Source organism: Dama dama, chromosome 20 (assembly GCF_033118175.1).
Source record: "Dama dama isolate Ldn47 chromosome 20, ASM3311817v1, whole genome shotgun sequence".
Lineage (NCBI taxonomy): Eukaryota > Metazoa > Chordata > Mammalia > Artiodactyla > Cervidae > Dama > Dama dama.
Window position 1 is genome coordinate 20,005,833 of NC_083700.1, and position 22,777 is coordinate 20,028,609.

The 22,777-nt window shown below is 40.3% G+C and overlaps 1 protein-coding gene across 2 annotated transcripts in view; it reads left to right on the top strand.

The window, feature by feature from the left end:
* The window catches only part of THEM4 (thioesterase superfamily member 4), a 38,814-nt gene extending 16,939 nt beyond the window's left edge, over positions 1-21,875 (top strand). Inside the window, exons 3-7 of one of the 2 annotated variants that reach the window (XM_061120803.1) lie at positions 4,294-4,456; positions 5,625-5,735; positions 13,580-13,704; positions 16,769-16,841; positions 16,938-21,875. In XM_061120803.1, the coding sequence (XP_060976786.1) occupies positions 4,294-4,456; positions 5,625-5,735; positions 13,580-13,704; positions 16,769-16,809 (440 nt within the window). In that variant the 3' untranslated portion in view covers positions 16,810-16,841; positions 16,938-21,875. Of the gene's footprint in view, positions 1-4,293; positions 4,457-5,624; positions 5,736-13,579; positions 13,705-16,768 lie in introns of both variants that reach the window. The other variant, XM_061120802.1, reaches the window with a different exon arrangement.
* The last annotated feature ends 902 nt before the right edge of the window (positions 21,876-22,777 follow it).

A 22,777-nucleotide genomic window follows, 5' to 3' on the forward strand; every position in this document is an offset into this window, starting at 1 on the left:
CTCTACAAAGCATATTCCTGAAACAAGCCTGAGTGCACAGATAGGGTTCCTGACTTCATGAAGTTTACACAGATATTTCTCATTTTACTCATTACCTTTTAATCATGTAAACATATCTTTAGGGAAGCATTTGGGGATTGTTGTGTTTTGGGGTTGTTTTCTTTTTTCTTTTGGCCATGCTGTGCGACTTGCCGTATCTTAGTTTCCCAACCAGGATTAGAACCCATGCCACCTGCAGTGGGAGCAGAGAGCTCAAACCACTGGACAGCCAGGGAATTCCCATGATGATTGTTTGTTTGTTTAATGACCCCAAGTAGGCCCTTAATGTTGCCTGGCCAACATACTTTATTTTTCCCTTGTCTACTCACTCTCCTGCTCTCCTGGATGACTGTTTCCTACCTTCTTTTTCTCAAGCCTTACTCTTAGCTGCTCTTGTCTCCTGTTTCGTAGAAAATCAAAGCAATCAGAAGAGAATTTCCAAACAACTCCTGCTTCTTCCCTGTATCTGTGCCTGATGTTCTGCTTTGTCCTGTGGTGAATGAACTAACCATACTCTTATGAGAGGTCAAGCTGTCAATGTGTGTACTATATCCCTTTGGCCTACTTAAGGACATCCCTTCTCTGCTACATCTCTCTCATCAGTGTACAGACATGCCACATCTCAGTTTCTTTCTTCCTAGCCTCTCTTAAACCCTTTCCAGGCAGACTCTCACTCACAACCACTCCATCAGAACTACTGTCACCAGTGAGCTTCATGTTGCTAACCAGTGACCTCACTTAGCTTTTGGCACAGCTGACAACTCCTTTCTCCTTGAACTTGGCTTCCAAGACACCACATTCTTCTACTTCACTGCCTCTTGCCTTTTAGTTTCTTTTGCCAGTTCCTCCTTGTCCTGAAACTTGATGTTAGGGTGCCCCATGTCTCCAACCTTAGTACTCCTTGCTTCACTATACTCTGTTGGTAATCTTATTCAGTCACATGGCTTTAGAGGCCATCCAAAAGATAACTTCCTAATCTAATGGTTGAAATTTAGTGAGTGGGTTCAAATTCCGCTTCCACAATTTAAAGCTGTGTTACCTTGGGCAAGTTACTTTACCTTTCTTTGCCTTAGTTTCCTCATGGCATTTGCTGAGTACTTCAGTATTTGCTGAAGGAATGAAGCAAAAATAAAAGCACCTTTACCAAGAAAAATGGTAATTTATAAGTTTCTTTATAGAACTGCCAGTATAGAGAGAAACAAGAATTAACTATTTTACAAATGAGGGGGAAATTTAGCAGTTTGTAGTACTAATTCCATTCTAACTATTGAACACATCACACAATTAATTAAGTATACTTAACCAGTGCAGTCTGGCTTCTATGCTAATAGCTCTACTGAAATGTCTTCACTTAAGCCACTAGCAACCTAATTGTCAAATTTGATGGGCATTTTTCAGTCCTTACTGTGCTGATCTACCTGTTAGTTTCATTCTCCTTGAAATGTTTTGTCTGTTGGCTTTCACAAACCTCTCTGAGCAATTTTCCCTTTCTCCTTCTATCCACTCTGTAAATATCAGTGGTTTCCAGGGTTCAGTTTCCACATGTTTCTATTCATCCTTTCATCCAACCTAACTACCCTGTCTTGCCTGAAACTTGACCCTGTCAGACTAGGGAGGAGTTTGAAGTCCTGTCTTCTACCCACACTTGCTTTCAAATCTTTACTTCCTCTGCTCCTTAGAAAACCCCCATTCCTTTTGAGGTTTATACCTTCTGACTTTATCACCCTCAACTTCCTCTTCTTGTAGCTGTCGTCTACCAACCTTTCCCTCATATGCTGAGCGTTTCAGCACCTGGTTAACTGTCTTCCTCTCTACCCAGTTCCATACACCACTCTCAGCAACCCAGCATCCACATCATAGCTACTCAGTTTATTTACCTCCTCATAAACTTTCTTTTGCACAGCCCCAGCAACACGCTCCCTTAGACATCTTGAGCCTTTTCATCTTCAGAAAATGCACAACCTCCAAATTCACACATTTAGACATCCTTTTTTTGACTACAACCTTTTTCCTACCAGCTTACTTGGGCAAAGGCCCCACAGAAAAAATTACTTGGCCTCATTAAGACTGTCATCTCATCGAGTCCTCTACTTTCTCACTATCTCCATAGCCCTCTTTTATCTGAACTTCTTTAGCATACTTGTGCGGGATAACCCCAGCCCTGGATGAATCCAGCCATCTGCCACCTCTTACTTGCACAGGCCCTCACATAGCTGGAGAAAACCACCCCTCGACTCAGAAAAGTTTGGTGGTTGTGATTTGATAGTGTTTCAGTGATCTTCTCACTCATCTTTTTTTTACAGGCTCTCTTGTTTTTCACTTTTATTTATTTATTCAGCTTGGGTTATGCTGGGTCTTCGTTGCTATGTGTGCCTTTCTATAGTTGTGGTGTGGGCTTTTCTCTAGTTGCAGCAAGCAGGGGCTACTCTTTGTTGCAGTCTGCAGGCTTCTCTTGTTGCAGAGCATGGGCTCTATGGCCCACAGGGTTCACTGGTTGCTGAGTGTGGGCTCAGTAGTTGTGGCTCCTGGGCTCTCGATCACAGGCTCAATAACTGTGGCACACGGGCTTAGTTGCTCCTTGGCACGTGGGATCTTCCCCAGCAGGGACCAAACCTGTGTGCCCTGCCTTGGCAGGTGGATTCTTTTACCGGTGAGCCACCAGGGAAGCCCCTCACTTATCTTTCTTATCTGCCTCCTTGCATCCCACTGGCAGAGGTTCTGAATGCAAATTTGATCATGTTACTCCTCTGCTACCTTCAGAGGAGTATTTTTAAAAGACAAGTTCTTCTCAGATTTTAACATGAAGATGAAGTATCTGGTAATCTTGTTAAACTGTAGGTTCAGCTTCAGTAGGTCAGGAGTAGAGCCCAAGAGCCTGCATTTCTAACAGACTTTCCCACCATCTTTTTTTCCACCATTTTTATGAGGTAACCTCAATGTTTAGTGATCTAGACCAGAAGTTTTGAAATCCTAAGTAAAAAATTAGAAAGATTTGATGCTTATCTTATCCTGAAGTCCCAGAATGTCAGAGTTGGGACAAACATTAGGGGTCATTTAGATTTATCTACTCGCTGTATGGATAAAGAATGGAGAAAGGAGCGAATTCTAGGCCAAAGCTAAGTCACAAAAAATTTTCCAACTCCCAGGACAAGACTCTTTCTACTGTGCCATGAGACTGATTCTCAATTTTAAGTTTCTTTGGCCCTTCAAATCATTCAATTTCTCAACAACTGCAAGAATGAACATAGTGTGTGCCTATGTGCCAGTTGTTGAGCACATGGAATCCAAAAGACAGGGTGTCTGCCACCAAATGCTCAAGGCATAAATAACAGGCATCCTTTCTTGTCCTCCCCACTTCTCCCAGATCTTCTCATCTCATATCCTTTTTCAAGTTTGTAAATGTAAATCTTGTAGCAATAAAGGAAACAGCATTATACGTAGCAAATCATGATGAGCTATAAAAGAAAGCTGAGAGTTTTGGAAATTAAATCTTAAAATGGATATGAAAGAACAAATATGCCCTTTCCTCAGAGCAGTAGTTTTTAGTCTTTATTTTGAAGTTACCTACATTTTGACTCACAACCCAGAACACACAACTTGTGCACAGTTGTATAACTGAAAAATCATATCTAAATGAGTACACTAGTACTTATCCAGGATATATGTGAAGCATGAGTGTTTTTTTTTTTTTTTTAAGTTTCTTTTTAAAGCCTTACAACCCACTAACTTGATTTCATGAACCATAATGGTTCTGACCCTGAGTTTGGGACTCAAGCATCATAATCACATTGAATATTGGGTTGAACTGGCTCAGGTTCTGATTCAGTATGATATCTATCTTCTGCTCAGGTTAAACTCATGTCTGCAAGGAAAACTTCTCTACTATTACATTCCTCACTTCTTTTAAATCCCATTTAAACTGCACTTATTTGAAGAAGGATTTCTGTCTATATTATATTATTCCATTTTCCCTTCACATTTATGTACTGTATTTCCTGATTGCCATGTGTTAGTACTTTGTTTTGATTTCATTTATTTTTTACTGTGTCCTCACTTAGACCAATTCCACAGGAGCAGATATCCTCTATTCTGTTTCTCTGGAACTCTCCCATCCCCTTCAATTTTGCACCTGGTTGGCATTTTAATCAATCATCCATTGACCTGTGATTCTCGCAGGGAACAGATATTTGTCTCTGACATGATGTTTTTCTCATACCTGTTTCTCATGTGCCCATCCATTTGATTGCCCTGCAGAACAAAAGAAGGTTGTGAAAGAAGGACGACTATCACAGGTCCAGCTCTTCACCAGAGGCTTTGAGGATGGCCTGGGCTTTGAATATGTGATATTCAGTAATAATGATGAGAAAAGGACAGTTTGCTTGTTTCAAGGAGGTCCTTATCTGGAAGGAAAACCTGGGTAAGAATGATAGCCTAGAAATGTGGCTCTAACAGAGTATCTTACAGTATCACCTTGTATCAATGGACTACAATAAAGGCATTCAAGTGGTAATATAGATAGATATATATATTTACTGACATGGATATATATATATATATATATATATATAGAGAGAGAGAGAGAGAGAGAGAGAGATGCAAATTATTGAATGACAAAAGCATAGGACATAGTGCAAGCATATAATTTTAGAGAGTATCATTAACATGTTAATAATGGTTTGTCATAGATGGCCTTATAGGCTTCCCTGAAGGTGGCTCAACAGTAAAGAATCCACCTGCAATGCAGGAGATGTGGGCTTGATCCCTGAGTCAGGAAGATTCCCTGGAGGAAAGCATGGCAACCCACTCTAGTATTCTTGTCTGGAGAATCCCATGGATAGAGGAGCCTGGTGGGCTACAGTCCATGGAGTCACAAAGAGTCAGACACAACTGAGCAACTTAGCACACATTCATCTAGATATATGCCCAAGAGTGGGATTGCTGGATCACATGGTAACTCTATTTTTAGGGTTGTTTTTTTTTTTTCATTTATTTTTATTAGTTGGAGGCTAATTACTTTACAGTATTGTAGTGGTTTTTGTCATACATTGACATGAATCAGCCATGGATTTACATGTATTCCCCATCCCGATCCCCCCTCCCCTTATTTTTAGTTTTCTAAGGATCCTTCATATTGTTCTCCATAGTGGCTGTACCAACTTGCATTCCCCCCAACAGTATAGGAGAGTTCCCTTCTCTGACCTAGCAACAGCAGTAGATGGCCTTATAATCTTTAGTTTCTTTTTCTTCTGTTTGTCTGCATTTCCTAAATTTTTAAACAATGGTGTATATAGTTAGTTTGATAAAAACATAAATTTCCTAAATTGCATTTTAACTTTTTGCTTACTTGTGACCTGATTATTATTAGGTTCTAGCTTTGTTACAAATACTACAGCATTATGCTATGAACAAAAGAAAGGTGAGAAGAACATGAATATAATTTGATATTTAGTACCTTGAACATGAACTATTAAATAAGTGGAACTTTCAGAAATATATTATATGGGATGCTTGGATAATTTTTGTCTCTGAAGGGGCTGTTCTCAGAACTTCTGAATATCTTTCTCATTTCCTCCTGTTGTACCTAGATTCCTTCATGGAGGTGCCATTGCAGCAATAATAGATACTGCTCTTGGTTCGTGTGCAACTATACCTGGCAAAGTTGTCATGACTGCAAATCTCAACATCAATTTTAAAAGGTAAATTCATGGGTATTCTTTACTTCCTAGGTGTCATAAGTTGGATTCTTCAGCAGCAGACCCTGAGAAAAAGATTTCTGTGCAAGAGAGAAAGTACTCCCAGAGGAAACTAGCTACGGCATGGGAGAAGGACAGGAAAGGAAGTCACCCAGGGTTAGGCTCTCCGTCCTGCAAAGGGTAGCTTCATCCTGAACATGCAAAGAATTCCAGAGTGAAATGTGTACCTTGGGATTGTCCCTACCTCAGGCAAGGGAGCTGGAGTCTTCATATTCTCTCACACATTCGTCATAAGAAAAGAACCATAAATTCCCAAGTACTTCTCTCTCACAGTCTTTGAGCAGAGCAGGCTCTAAGAAAAGTATCCAAAAAGCAAAGAGGAAAAAGGATTGAAAGGAATCTGAGTGAAGCACAAAATACCACTACATAACAAAACATAAGTTTTATATAACATTACGCAAAGAAATAAAAGGGCAGCAAGAAAAGTTTGGTATCCATCAAAAACAAAGCTCAGCATGATCTTATTTAATTCTTCAATTATGCAGCTATACCTCTACAGTCAATCAAATATTATGGATATTGGCATGAGCATAGAGAAGGAGACCAATAGGGCAGAACAGAGTTTAAAAACAGAGGTTAGTAGAGAAGATCTCCAAACAAGTTTCTGAGGGTTATTATTTCACACAGTAGGAAACATGTGGGTAACAAAACATCTCCATATTATACCCCAGAGAGTTGGATGGCTTCTGTGGCAGTCATTAGGGAGCCATGCTTCATAGATTATGGGTTTATTTACTTTAAGTAATACTTATCCAGGTATGTTCTACTCAGGGCATTCTATAGGAGAAGACTCTTCCCCCTAGCATGTATCATTACTTTATTTCAGGGGTCAGCCTAACTTTTTCTACAAATCTTTTATGCTTTATGGGCCATACAGTCTCTGCAACTACTCAACTCTGCCAGCATAGCACAAAAGCAACCACAAACAATACATAAATAAATGTGTATAGCTGTGTTGCAATAAAATTTTATTTTTAAAACAGGTAGTTGGCCAATGAGACATACTTTGCCAACTCCTGGTCTAATTACCTGCAGGCCCAGTGAGAAAAAATTAGTCAGAGTCACTTGCCTCCTGGGAGTATTTCTCTTTGCTCCCCACAACACACACACACACACACACACACACACACACACACACACACCAAAAAATTGGAGGCCAGCTGCTTTAACTTCCTCCTCCCCAACTGCCAGTAATAGTAACTTGAAAATAAAAATAACTTAAACAAGATAGAAACTTATATGAAAGAAATCTAGTATGGCAGCTCCAGAGTTGCAGGCTCTTCCCAGCTCATCTTTTCACAGTTCAGAGTGCCAACAGGAGCTGTCATCACATGCCTGCACAGCAGGATTGAGGAATAGGGATAGAGCTGTCTTCTCTCTTTCAAAGAGACTTCCTGAAAATACTGCACAACACACCCATTTAATCTCATTAGCATTAAAGGAGATTGGGAAAGTGGTTCCTTAACTGTCACCCCAATTAAATTCAGTGTCATCAACTAACACAACTACAGACATTGTTTTAAATTTTATTTATTTTTTGTCTTGGTTGCTGCATGAGGGCTTTCTCTTGTTGCAGCAAGCAGGGGGCTACTCTTTAGTTGCAATATGCAGGCCTCTCATTGCAATGGGTTCTCTTGTTGCACAGCATGGGCTCTGGGACACACAGGCTTCAGTTGTGGCTTATGAGCTTAGCTGACCTGGGGGCATGTGGAATCTCCCCAGACCAGGTATCAAACCCGTGTCCCAAAAAAAAAAAAAAAAAAAGAAAAACAAACCCATGTCCTATGCATTGGCAGGTAGATTCTTAACCACTGGACCACCTGAAAGTATACAACTATAGACATATTAATAAATCCACACATAAATAATACAATATAAATTATTTTAAATACTAAAGCACTAATTAAAAACATAATTGGATTTAACTAAACATCAAATTAGTTTCTTCTAATTATCAAATTATCTCAGTGATTACAAAATCTTATTATTTCATCTACACTTAACCTTGCATTTCCCAGGTGAAACTAGTGGTAAAGAACCTGTCTGCCAATGCAGGAGACATAAAAGACATAGGTTCAATCCCTGGATTGGGAAGATCCCCTGGAGGAGGGCATGGCAACTCACTCCAGTATTCACGCCTAGAGAATCCCATGGGCAGAGGAGCCTGGCAGGCTGCGGACCATAGGGTTACAAAGAGTTGGACACAACTAAAGTGACTTAGCACACATGCACATTCCCATTTGCACAGAATTTTTTTTAAGTTTGATGTATTTCCTTTTTTTTAAATTTTGTTGTCTCTGTCTTTCCTGTCATATCCAAGAATTCATTGCTGAACCAACATCATGAAGCTTTCCCCCAATGTTTTCTTCTAGGAGTTTTATAGTTTTAGGTCTTTCATATAGGTCTTCAGTCCTTTTCACATTACGTTTTTCATATGTGGTTTAAGGTAAGAGTCCAACTTCATTCTTCTATTTGTGGATATCCAGTTTTCCCAGCACCATTTTTTTAATAAGAGACTGTCCTTTCCACATTGAGTGGTTTTGGTCACTTGTAGAAAATCATTTGACCATATATGTGAGGGTTTATTTCTAGGCTTTCTATTCTGTTCCATTGATCTATATAGTCTGTCTTTAGCCAGTACCACACTGTCTTGATTATTGTAGTTTTGTAATGTGTTTTGAAATCAAGAAGTTTGAGATTTCCAACTTTTTCCTTCTTTTTCAAAATTGTTTTGGCTCTTTGGAGTCCCTTGAGATTCATGTAAACTTTAGGTGGATTTTTCTTTTTCTACAAAAAATGTCATTGAGGAGAAAACAAGATGGTGGAGGAGCAGATGGACATGGAGTACATCTCTCTCCACTGATACATCAGGAATACACCGTCAGACACAGAAGTGCATGCAGAACACCAGCTGAGAGCAGATGGGAGTACTTGACCAGCGGAAAAGAATATATAGAACCACGCAAAACCTGGTAGGATAAAGGAACTAGGGGGGAAAACAGGAATGTTAGTAGGACTGAACCTGCCCTCGGTGGGTGGCAGAACTGAGGCAGGGGTCTGACCCCCACATTGGAGCAATTATCTGAGTCAGAGGAGAAACATTTAAGGCTGAGAGTAAGACAGCTGATTTGTGGCAGCCTAAATGGAATGAGAATCAGACAGTCCTTGCTGCAGCCATACATACCCCAGACAGGGATGCGGGTCCCCTGGAAGGTGCAGAGGCTGAGAGCTGGAGTTGAGGGGTTGTGGAGCAATCCCAGGGCAAGGGCTGCTGTTGACTGTGGAGAGACGGGTCAAGGGGAGGGGAGGAAGGAGATTGTGGTGGGAAATACCTGTGGAGGAAAGTAGAGCAGCCATGGAAGCAAGGAGATACTGCTGAGTCACGCGTAGCAGGTGGAGCCATCACTATAGCCTCTCTCTCCCCATACGCCAGCATTGGCAGCTGAACAACAGAGAGGCTGGCCCATCAAATGCCTGATGCACTGAACTACAGAGTAGGACCCCACCCAGGGTGCTCCTTTAAGTGACTGATGTGCCAAACTACAGAGTAGGACCCCAGCCAAGGGGGCCTCTCTATGTGCCTGACTCGCTAAACAACAGAGAAGGGCCCCAGGCAAGGGAGCAAGCACTCTAAGTGCCTGAATGGGTGGAGCTACAGAGAAAGACTGGCCAAAGAGGCCTTCTGATCACCAGCTACAAGAGGCTCGAAAAAAGACTTTGAGAGTGCCGTAGCTCCTGTGGTGGAGGCAGCCCGTGTCCCTGCACACTTGGCGCTGCCAGGGTCCCCGCAAGCCCAGCAGCTGCGCCACCTTCACACTCAACTCTCACTGGGGCAGAGCTGCCACAGACAAAAAAAGTCTTGCATCTATGTGCACAGGGTTGCTTCGGTCCTGTCCAACACTTTGCGACCCTGTGGACTGTGGCCTACCAGGCTTCTCTGTCAGGGGGTTCTCCAACCAAGAATACTGGAGCATATTGGCCAATACTGGTTACCATACCCTTCTAGAGCACTACATTTCCTGCTGCCCTAGCCACCAACTCCCCTGAGTACCTGGTGCTGCCAGAACCCCTGTGACCCAAGCAGCTGCACCATCTTCACATCTGGCCCTCACAGGGGCAAACCCAAGTCCTCCAGGGCAGCCTCAGGAGCAAACCCCAGTGGATGACCCAAATGTAGAGGTGGAAATAAAACCACAGTTGAAACCCAGAGGCAGTGTGGCTACAGAAGAAGACCCAAAACCTTCCCACCAGTTCTACAAGCTGCAGACTAAATCCACACAATCAACTAGGCAGACTCTGTGTCTATGGAGTATATAAAAAGACACTGAGAGCTCCCACAAAAGAAAATGCACTATTTCTGACAACTGTGGACATTGGAGGCAAGAACACACAGGAGTAGGACCAGATTAGAATCTGAGCTGCCCCCACAGCAGGTCCAGAAATCAACACAGTGTTGGAGGGCATCCTAGGGAGGTAAGGTGGACTGTGACTCCCAGAGGGGGAAAGAACTCTTGACACCAATGACTCAAGAAAAACATTTATTATTCTTATGTTTTTGACTTGTTCTGTAGATTCTTTTGGATTTTTTTCCTTTTTTTTTTTTTCTCCCTCTTCCAGTTGTCGATTTTATTGGCATTATGAAATCTAATTAAGCTTCTGAGCTTTTTTTTTTCCTCAGTCACATTTTTTATTGTTGTTTTAAACCTCTGCCTCTACATTGGGCTTTTGGAGTTCTGGGGAGTTTTCCTTTTTTTTTTCTTTTCTCTTTTTTTAATTTCAATTTTTCATTTTTTAAACCTATTACTATTTTTCTACATTTATTCCTTTGTTTGCTTTTTCTACTGTTCTTTTCCCCTTGCAGTTAAGTTCAGTTCAGTCGCTCAGTTGTGTCCAACTCTTTGCAACCCCATGGACTGCAGCATGCCAGGCCTCCCTGTCCATCACCATCTCCCAGAGTTTGCTCAAACTCATGTCCATTGAGTCAGTGATGCCATCCAACCATATCATCCTCTGTCATCCTCTTCGCCTCCTGCCTTCAATCTTTCCCAGTATCAGGGTCTTTTCAAATAAGTCAATTCTTCACATCAGGTGGCCAAAATATTGGAGTTTCAGCTTCAACATGAGTCCTTCCAATGAATATTCAGGACTGATTTCCTTTAGGTTGGACTGGTTGGATCTCCTTGCAGTCCAAGGGACTGTCAAGAGTCTTCTCCAATACCACAGTTGAAAAGCATCAATTCTTTGGCACTCAGCTTTCTTTATAGTCCAACTCTCACATCCATACATGACTACCAGAAAAACCATAGGCTTGACTAGATGGACCTTTGTTGGCAAAGTAATGGCTCTGCTTTTTAATATGCTATCTAGGTTGGTCATAACTTTTCTTCCAAGGAGTAAGCATCTTTTAATTTCATGACTGCAGTCACCATCTGCAGTGATTTTGGAGCCCAAAAAATTAATTCTGTCACTGTTTCCATTGTTTCCCCATCTGTTTGCCATGAAGTGATAGGACCAGATGCCATGATCTTAGTTTTCTGAATGTTGAGTTTTAAGTCAAGTTTTCACTCTCCTGTTTCACTTTCATCAAGAGGCACTTTACTTCTTCTTCACTTTCTGCCATAAGGGTGGTGTCATCTGCATATCTGAGGTTTTTGCTATTTCTCGCAGCAATCTTGATTTCAGCTTGTGCTTCATCCAGCCCAGCATTTCGCATGATGTACTCTGCATATAAGTTAAATAAGCAGGGTGACAGTATACAGCCTTGACGTACTCCTTCCCCAATTTGGAACCAGTCTGTTGCTCCATGTCAAGTTCTAACTGTTGCTTCCTGACCTGCATACAGATTTCTCAGGAGGCCAATCAGGTGGTCTGGCATTCCCATCTCTTTAAGAATTTTCCACAGTTTGTTGTGATCCACACAGTCAAAGGCTTTGGCATAGTCAATAAAGCAGACGTAGATGTTTTTCTTTTTTTTGTTTATTTTTTTGTTTGTTTTTCTGCTTTATTTATTTATGCTCTGTTTTCTTGATCTGTTTGTCAGATTCACCGTTTAGCTTTTTAAGCCTCTCTATTGTGTGTTTTCTCTTTTATTTTTAAAATTTGCTTGTACATCTATTATCTTTCTTTTTGCTTCTAACACACATCTAAGTAAGTTGTCTAATAAAACTGGATAAGTATAATGATATGAAGCCTGTTTTTTATGCCAATCAAGTTTATCTGTGCCTAAATATTAGTTGCATTAAGAAAATTATATTCTATAAACAGTTATATTATTTTCTATTTCTCCTTTCTCTTACTTTCTCTTATTAAACAAGGAACTTTTCATTCTAAGGGACAGACCTCTTAATTCACAATAGCTCAAGGAAAAAAGGAACATATTGGCTTGCATGGTAGAGAAGACAGGTATGTTTGGGTGCAGGCATTTCAATGATGCCGTTAGGAATCTGTGCCTGTGTCTCAGTCACACTTTCCTTTAGATCTTCTCCATACTTGGGTAGCCTTTCCCAACTTAGTGCCACAGCTAACAGGCAGGCTTGTATCTTGCAAGCCTAGCAACTCAAACAGAAAAAGAACCCAGCCCCAAGGGCTCCAGCACAAGTTCCAGGATTGAGAGTCTCAGCTCATGCTCATATGCACAACCAGTCACTGTGGGGGGCGGGGGGGCGGGAATGGTCAGGGAGTGTGGGGGAAAAGAGTCAGCTGTCAACCCTAGTCGACATATATGGGTTAAAAATGGGACTGAGTCCCCAAAGAAAAGGGAGTGTTGGTGTGTGGATGAGTGGTGAGAGGTAGAACAGATGGATAAACAAAAGGAGCAATGTTAGTAGGAAAGGGAGATGCTGAACAGGCAAGAACACCTAATGTCCCCTAGGTCTTAGTAAATACTGGATTGGCAAAGCTCAGTTTTTTCATCAAGAAGTTCAGGAGAAGCTAATGGGAGCAAAAACTGGACAGAAGGGTAATCAGAGTGTTCATTTCCTTTCCACATGGAGTAGTTCCTTCATCCACATGATGGTACTACAGGAACATAAAACACATATCCTTCTCTACTTTGTGTTTCTACTAACTAAAACAACGTTTTTCACTACAGCACTTTATCTCTAAGATTCCCAGAGTTGACTGTAGCCAGTAGACACATATAGCTATATAAATTTAAATATAAATTAATTGAAACTAAACTAATTTAAAGATTTAGTTTCTCATTCACAATAGCCATATTTTGAATGCTCAATAGCCATCTCTGGCAACCATGTTGGACAGCTCAGCTGTGGCTTATCATTTCTGTCATCACTTACAGTTCTGTTGGACAGCTCTGACTTAGCACATTAAGCTAATACCAGCAATTTGTTATTCAGTGTCTTTCTAGTAACAGTTACTCTAAAGTGGATTGGGTGAGAAATTTTGATTATGACAGAGAAAATGAGAGAAGCTGACTAGGACCATTCCATGGTCCTATTTTCATTTCTTTAAAGGATTTCAGCTCCCTTCAGATGGGACAGTCCCTGCCATCACAGAGATGGAATCCCTGGTGATCTCTTTGAACATAACCCACAACAGCAGGCTGGGACTGGATGCCCAGGAGCCACCTGAGCGCAGTTGTGCTTGGGAGCAAGGGAGTGTGAGCGGCTGGTAATGTCAGCCCCACTTTAGGAGCAGTTTATCTAAGACAGTCAGTACCCACTGATACCCAAGTGTCAGAAATTTCCACCCCTGTCATGCACTTGATCATCTCTCAGTGTTACATAAATCTGATAAAAACTGATTTTTTTTCCTTTTTTGTTCTGCAGACCTGTCCCTCTTTGTTCTGTTGTTGTGATAAATAGCCAACTTGATAAACTTGAGGGGAGGAAATTGTTTACTTCCTGTAATGTTCAAAGTGTTGATGAGAAGACTCTATACTCCGAGGCAACAGGTAAGAAGTTGCCACTTTCTATTTTAAGTTTGGTCTCAGCTATTTGGGGTTTTTTTGTTTGGGGAGGGGTGGGGTTGGTTTGGTTTGGTTTGGTTTTTTAACCCATGCATGCCCAGAAATTCTTAATTCCCTGTCATGCAAAGAACAAGCTATTGTTATTCATTGTTTGCCAGTATCTCTCAAAATTATACTCATGTGCCTTTTGGCCCATTTTCAGGATTTTATTCCGAAGGTGTACTAACATGTGTGCAACATTACAACGTGCGTATGGTTGCTCTGTTGTTGTTTAGTCGCTAAGTCTTATCTGACTCAATTGGGACCCCATGGACCCCCTGCCAGACTCCTCTGTCCACGGGATTCTCCAGGCAAGAATACTGGAATAGGTTGCTGTTTCCTTCTCCAGGGGATCTTCCCGACCCAGGGATTGAACTCACTTCTCCTGCTTGGCAGGCAGATCCTTTACCACTGAGCCACCTGGGAAGCCTCTAAGGTTGCTCTAGAGTTCTAGTATTTGTGCTACTCATGCAATGTTATTTGACCTAGCCAAAGATTGGCCAAACATAGATATCTATCAATAGGAGACTAGGTAAAGAGACTACAGTTCATCCATATACTATATTGTGTGTGCCATAAAAATTATTGTGGAAGAAAATGGCAGCCAACTCCCATGGACAGAGAAACCTGGAAGGCTACAGTCTGTGGGGTCACAAAGAGTCGGACACAACTGAGCAATTAAACAACAAATAAGAATAAGGGAACTCTTTTGGTATGATATGGAGCTATATGTCATTACTATATTCTGAACGGAAAATACAAGATACAGGACAGTGACCGTATTTATGCCATCATTAGTGCAGAAAAAATAGAGACGTTCTTCCCATTCTCTTCCCTTTTTCTTCTTCCTTCCATTTCACCCCTTCCTTTCTTCTCAAATATTTCTAAAGCTATTAGGGAGAGTGGGGGTAGGGCGTGGTAGGCTCAGGGGTGAGGGCAGGGTCAGGGGGAGGGATGATTACAACAGCCTGTCCCTGTCTAGGAGCCTGAGTGCGGTGGCCCAGCACTGGATGTCTGAGTCTAAGTAGGGGAAGGAAAGAGTTCACGTGGGGAGCAGCATAGGTGTCGGAGCCCACAGGGAAACGGTGGCATCTGCACAGGCTGGGAACCGGGCTTCTCACTTCAGGGGAGTCCAGATACAGAAAAAGTGCAAATAAGAATGAACCATATGGTCCTGGATCGGAGGGGGCGATGTGGACATGGATATTTTCTATCTTTTGCTCTTTGCAAATACTGTTGTAATCAGTAACTTTGTATATTGTCAGCTCTCACAGGGCCTTTGCAAGTGATGGGTCCTAGAAGCTTCATCTTCAATAGTTTCAGACTTAGAAAAGTTAATTTAGATATCCAGTACTTTTTGTTTGTTTGTTTTTCTTTTTATTTTAATGGAGCTCAGATTCACATGTTTGGGTTAGTCAGAATCCTTGATGTAGGATATATACAGTCATTATTAGTATTTACATGAAAGGTAATCTTTAACTTATTCACTAATGTACTTATTTTTTCTAATTTAATAACAAACATCTTGAAATTTTCAATCAAACAAGAACCAGAATCTTAATAATATTATATCCCTACCTAATTACTTTTCCCCATCTCATCCTTCTATTTTTCCTTCAGAAGTAACTGTGATCTTGAATTTTGTGGTTTTCATTCCTTTATACCTTATCTTTTTAAGTTTTATTCAGAATATATGTGTGCCTAAGTAATATATTGTTCAGGTGTTTGTTTTTGAACTTTGTAGAAAAGAGATTGTACTGTATGTGCTTTTCTGGGATTTGATTTTTTTTTTCCCACTCAGCTTCACATAACTGAAGTTCACACATGTTGTTGCTTCTGTAGCTTGTTCATTTACTGCAGTATAATATTCCATTGTGTGACTGTACCGCAATGAATTTATCTCCTCCTCTAATGGTGGAAGTCTGACTGTTATGAATGGGGCTACTATGAACATTCTTATTCATGTCTTCTGCTGGTATATATGGGCAAGAGCTTGGCCTGTGCTTAGGAGTGGAATTTCTGGGTTGTGGGGTGTAAGAGTGTTCAGCCTTACAGAGGAATGACAGATTATTTTCTCAAGCTGTACAAATTACATTCCCACCGGCAACAGATGAGATTCTCTTGATCCCTATCTTTTCCAGTAATTGATAAAATCAAGCTTCTTGATTTTTGCCAATCAAATGGTTGTAAAATGGTATATCAGTGTGATCTTAAGTTGCATTTTCCTGATATATTTATTAATCATATTTGTCTCCCATTCTGCAAAATTCCTATTTGTTCAACCGCTTTTATTGTTTTTTCTCACTTTTTTAATCGGTTTATAGGAATTTTTTATCTATATTTTTATTAAACTAATCTTTTTGTTGACTATATAAGCTGCACATATCTCCTAGAATATGTAAGTTGCCTTTTATTTGCTATGTTATCTTTTTATGAACAGAAATTTTTGATGTAAATATAGTCACATTTATTAAATTTTTTTCCTTTACAGAGAATGCTTTTGTGTCTTGTTTAAGAAATTCATATTTCCCTTAAGTGTAAGCTTTTGCAGGAATGATGGATAAAAGAAACAGGGGAAGATCATGAATAATTTGAATCCACAGTTAATTTAAACCCCATTCCAGGCTGTGATTTGTGCTTCCTGTCTCGCTAAACCTTTCAGTATCATAAAGGTACCAGATGACACAGTTGTAATTTTACTTCCTTTCACCTTTTTGACTATCTCTAATGGAAGTGGTAAAGAACCATGAAATGACCAAGAGGTAGATGACTTGGTTACCCAGGAGATGCTAATACAGTATTGTGATAGTCAAAAGTTGATTCTTAATTTAGCTGAAAAATAAGAGTACGCAGATATCCTAAGAGTACCAATATGAATCAAAGTGCTTTTCTTTGTGTGTATTTATATATATATTATTATATATATTAAATATATATATATTTCTACTTAGAGAAGTTTCATCAGGTTAAAGTCAGTTGACTTATAATCATCTCCTTCTATTTTGTTTAGGTTTATTTATAAAGCTGTATCCTGAAAAAAGTTTAACATAAAAGAGCTTCTGGTGAATTCCATACCCATCTGCGTAAGGCACTGCTCTTGTCATCCACTGTTGAATCCCCATCAGGCAAAACCTGCTAACACAGACCTTCCTAAATAAGTCTTTTGAATTCAATTCCAGGAGCTCCATTTCCACCTTCCAAACTTTTTTAACACAGAGACACTCCCTGTGAGAGTATCAGCAATTCTTTCTGTCTCCTTAGGGTGAGTATCTGGTTCTCCTAAAATCTGAATGGGCTCCTTAAGGTTGCTCAGGCGTGATATCTGATCCATTGCAGACTGGAGGAAAAATTCATACTGAAACTTTTACCCCAAACTTGGAAATGCCAGAAAACTGTAGAAAGGAATAAATATGTGGGTACATGAGTGTGTGTGTGTGTGTGTGTGTGTGTGTGTCTGTGTGTGTGTGTGGTGTATGCATTTTAAATTACAAAACTAGCCTCATTGTATCTAAACAAATCCTCTAGGCAACAGTAGGAAACACAACCAGTTTCTATAGAATCAGACCCTTCACCTCTGTTGTCTTGGAGCCTAGGGATTAAACTAGTGTACCTTAACATAGATTGTGTTATTGTCTCTTACCAGTAGCATGGTTTATCATCACTGGAAGGAGCCTCATTTCCTAAGTGTCTTAATCCATTTGGACTTCTATAACAAAATACCACAGGCCAGGTAGCTTGTGAAAAACAGAAACTTATTGCTCACAGTTACAATGAGTTAAAATGGAAAGTCCCCAGATCAGGATGCCAGTGTGTTCACCTTCTGATGTGGGCCCACTTACTAGTTAATATCTGGTACCTTCTCACTGTGTCCTTACATGGTGGAAGGAGCTGGAGATCTCTCTGGATCTTTTTTATAAGGGCACTAATCACATTCTTGAAGGCTTCACCTTAAGCACTTCCCAAAAGCCCTGCCTACTGATACCATCATATTGGGCATTAGGACTTCAACATATGAATTGGGCCAGCCCAGGATGGGGCGACCCAAACATCCAGACCATAGCATTAGGGCTGCCATCATGAAGTACCACACACTAGGTGTCTTAGAACAACAGAAACTCATTGTCTCATGGGTCTGGAGACTACAAATCCAAAATCAAGGTATCAGCAAGGCTGTGCTCCCTCTGAAGGTCTAAGGAAGGGACTATTCCATGCTCTCTTCTAGCTTCTGATTGCCTCATGCATCCTTTGGCTTGTAGATGCATCACTCCACCTTCAAATGGCATTCTCATGTGTGTCTTTGTATCATTTTTCCCTCTGTCCATGTTTCCCCTTTTTATAAGGATACCAGTCATATTGGTAGGGTCCACCTTAACAACCTAGTTTTAACTTGATTACCTCTATAAAGACCATATTTCCAAACAAGTTCACATTAGGAGGTACTAGGAGGGTTAGGACTTCACCATACCTTTTTAGGGGCAGGGGACACAATTCAAACCATAACAGAACTTTAGACAAGAATAAAAGTAAACTGAGAAACTAATGTTCTATAAAATATATTCTGCTTCCAGTAGATTGAGTTGAATCTATTGCAGGCAATGGATTCTTTGGGCTTCAGTTTCTTGCTTGCTTTCTCCTTATTGAAAGTTTAGGCTGAACTGAGATCACCATTTTCGAAGGTCAAACTGGTTCAGTATTGACAATTTCCTATGGCTCAACCTAATAACTTAGAAATATCTTTGTGAGGGCTTCCCCAGTGGCTTCCCTGGTGGCTTAGCCATGAAGAATCTGCCTGCCAATGCAGGAGATATGGGTTTGATCCCACATTCCTCAGAGCAGTTAAGGCCATGTGCCACAACCATTGAGCCTGTGCTCTAGAGCCCAGAAGCTGCAATTACTGAGTCAACACACTGCAACTACTGAAGCCCACGTGCTCTAGAGCCCATGTTCCACAACAAGAGAAGCCAGCACATTGAAATGAAGAGTAGCTCCCGCTCACCACAACTAGAGAAAGTCCTCACACCAATGAAGACCCAGCATAACCAAAAATAGATAAATTAAATTTTTGAAAAAAGAAATATCCTTGTGGTACCCTAGCCAGTCATCCTTTCACAGGCACAAGATCAGCTGGACTCCTCTACTTCCAGGGGCAACTGATCCTGGGATGGCCAAGTCTCCTGTCCTAGAAGCTCTGTCTCTAGGTCCCACCTGCAGTTCCCAAACTCCAAGAAAAGCTCCAGCAGATGACTCACTGCAGAGGCAAGGCTGGTAGTTTCGTCTCCCTAGAAATTCAGAGAGAGCTTTGTGAAAGTGTCAGGGAGGTCCCTGGGCTTGCAGATCTGCAGTTTACATGTCTGGCAACAACCACCCTTTCTTCCCAGTCTTCCTTCCATCTAATCCTAGGACTATAGAGACAGTGGGCTTTTATGACAGCTCTGTCTCACAGCTCGCTTTCAAGGACACTAGGCATGTTAAAAATGTGAAGCTGAAGGAACAAGCCAGCACTGCCATCTACTTTCACTTAATTAGTACAATTTAGACAGTGAAAGTACTTAATCATTTGGTCAGACTTACAAAACTGCCTCTGGCTTCCCAGGTGGTGCTAGTGGTAAAGAACCCACCTGCCAATGCAGAAAACATGAGATGAGAGTTGGATCCCTGGTTCAGGAAGATCCCCTGGAAGAAGGCATGGCAATCCACTCCAGTGTTCTTGCCTGGAGAATCCCATATACAGAGGAGCCTGGCAGGCTACAGTCCATAGGGTCACTAGAGTCAGACACACCTGAAGCAACTTAGCATGCACACACAAAACTGCTACAACACACCAGACCTTCATCCAGGGGAAAAGAAGCTAACAGGAAGAATGCCAAATGACTGATTTTTCTTCTTTCTATCAAATATGCTCATACCTCCATTTCTAGCCATTGTGCAGTTTTAGTTCTGACACTGTTTTGTCTATGTACAAGGTACATAGCAGCATATGAGTGAGACTACACCAAATAACTAAGGGAAAAGCTCAGTAGCTGTTAACACAGGGTTTCCCCCATAGCCAGTAAGGGCAAAATGGGTTCCCTGTTTTGCAACAGACTGTTCCTAGGCTTGACCAAGCCCTGGCATTCTTGCCCTTATCAGACTTTTACTTTGATAAATACATAAGATTGGCAAAAGGTGGCTAAACAGGAAGAAGGAAGTAGGTAAGAGCACAATTGTTGCAACCTTCACTCTATTACTAGCTTGCTGTGTAACCCATGCAGTTGTTCCTCACTGCCCATTTCCCCTCTACACTGGATGGAAAATAACATTTTGAATGAAGATTAGGAATAGATGCTGGTCAGTGTTAAAATATCCTTGAACTATCAGTGCAAACATAACAAGGCAGTGAGTTTTTGCTCTTAACCCCATGCTTCTGAATGTCTAAGAAGCATAATAAGAAGATAGTCATGTACAGAAATACATTATTGGAGAAATAAAAAATAACAGAAAATAAAGGTAACTTTTTTCCTCTAATTGGAAAGTGGATGGAAACAAAGGGAAGTCATGGAAAACTTACTCCTTATTAAGCAACTTCCTGTCTCCTGTGTTGCCCACCCTATTACCTTCTCAGGACCCTGACATTCCCTCTACCCTAGGGAGCTGTAAAGTCAAATTGGTGTTCCACTAATAACCAGCCATCATGAAGCCCTAGCAAAACATAGTTTTCAGTGCCAACTATAATTTAGGAACAAGGTAATCTTTCAAATTTATATCACTGAAAATAAACCATGGATTTTTCTTCTCAGAAAAGGTTCAAATTTCTTCTGATAGTATTCTTGGTCTTGCACTACTATGGTCAACACAGAATTGCAGAATTGGCTCATTCTTCTTAAGTGTAGATTTAAAATTAAGTGGACTGCAGACAAAGGTGCCACAAGATAAAAGAAATAAAAATACCAAAAGATTAATATCCTTTTTGAATATGGTTACAAACATTCTCAACAAGACAGAAGTAAAGTGAATTTCAACGGCACATTTAAAAGATTATATACACCATGACCATGGGGGTTTATCCCAAAAACACAATAGTTCCACATAAGAAAATCAGTCAGTGTAGTACACCACATTAATAGAACAAAGGCATAAAACTACATGATCATCTCAATAGATGCAGAAAAGTCATTTGACAAAATTCAATATCTTTTCATGACAAATATTCCAAAAAACAGAAATAGAAAATAACTTCATTAACATAGTAAAGGGCACCTATGAAAAATCCACAGCTAGTATCATACTCAATAGTGAAAGACTGAAATCTTTCCCCTTAAACTCATAAACAAACAAAAAAGGATTCATACTTTTACTATTGCTATTCTACATAAAACCGAAGTCCTAGACAGTAACTGAACAAGAAAAATAAAAGACATCCAAATTGGAAAGGAAGAAGTGAAGCTATGTTTAGATGACATAGGTTTATACATAGACAACGCCAAAGAATTTACCAAAAAAACAAGCTATAGCTAATAAATGAATTCAGCAAAGTTACAGCATATAAGACTTCATATAAATTTTAAACTTCTGTCCATCAAAGGACATTATCAAGAAAGTGGAAAGGCAACCTATAGAAAGGGAGAAAATATTTACAAATTATGTATCTGATAAGGGTTTAGTACCCAGAATATATAAAGAACTCTTAAAACTCAACCCAAAGGCCCACAATTTAAAAATGAGCAAAGCACTTGAATAAACATTTCTCCAAAGAAGGAATACAAATTGCCAACAAACACAAGAAAGATGTTCAACATCATTGGTCATTAGTGAGTTTCATATCAAAACCACACTTCAAACTCACTAAGATGACTATAATTTTTTCATGGGAAATGTGTCAACCAGAATGTGAAGAAATGGGAACCCTCCTACATTGTTGGTCAGAATATAAAAGGGTGCTGCTATTATGGAAAAGTTTGGTCGTTCCTCAAAATGTTAAGCACAGAATGACCCAACAATTCTACTCTTAGGTCTATGTTCAAGAAAAATAGAAACATGTCCACACAAACTTATACACAAAAGTTTATAGCCGCATTATTCATAATAGACAAAAGGTGGAAAAAAAAAAAAAAACAAAAACCCAAATGGAAAATAACAAATGTTGGCAAGATGTGGAGAAATTCTAACCCTCATATGATGCTAGTGGGAAAATAAAATAATGCAGCCACTATGGAAAACAGTTTGGCAGTTCATCAAAAAGCTAAACATAAAAATTACCATATGATGCAGCATTTCCAAAGGAATTGAAAAGAGACACACTACAGCCATCAGAGAAGAAAAGAAATAAAAGGAATCATGATTGGAAAAGAAGTAAAACTCTCACTTTTTGCAGAAGACATGATTCCTTACACAGAAACCTCTAAAGATGCCACCAAAAAATTATTAGTGCTAATCAGTGAATTAAAGTCACAGGACATAAAATTAATACACAGAAATTCCTTGTATTTTTATACACTAACAATGCAAAATCGGAAAGAGAAATTAAGGAAACAATCCCATTCGCCATTGCTACAAAAAGAATAAAATATTTAGAATAAACTTACCTGAAGAGACAAAAGTTCAGTTCAGTCGCTCAGTTGTGTCTGACTCTTTGCAACCCCATGGACTGCAGCACGCCAGGCTTCCCTGTCCTTCACCAACTTCTGGAGTTTACCCAAACTCATGTCCATTGAGTCGGTGATGCCATCCAACCATCTCATCCTCTGTCGTCCCCTTCTCCTCCCACCTTCAATCTTTCCCAGCATCAGGGTCTTTTCCAGTGAGTCAGCTCTTCACATCAGGTGGCCAAAGTATTGGACCTTCAGCTTCAGCATCAGTCCTTCCAAAGAATATTCAGGACTGATTTCCTTTAGGATTGACTGGTTGGATCTCCTTGCAGTCCAAGGGACTCTCAAGAGTCTTCTCAAACACCACAGTTCAAAAGCATCAATTCTTTGGTGCTCAGCTTTCTTTATTCAACTTTCAGAACATCCATATATGACCACTGGATAAACTATAGCTT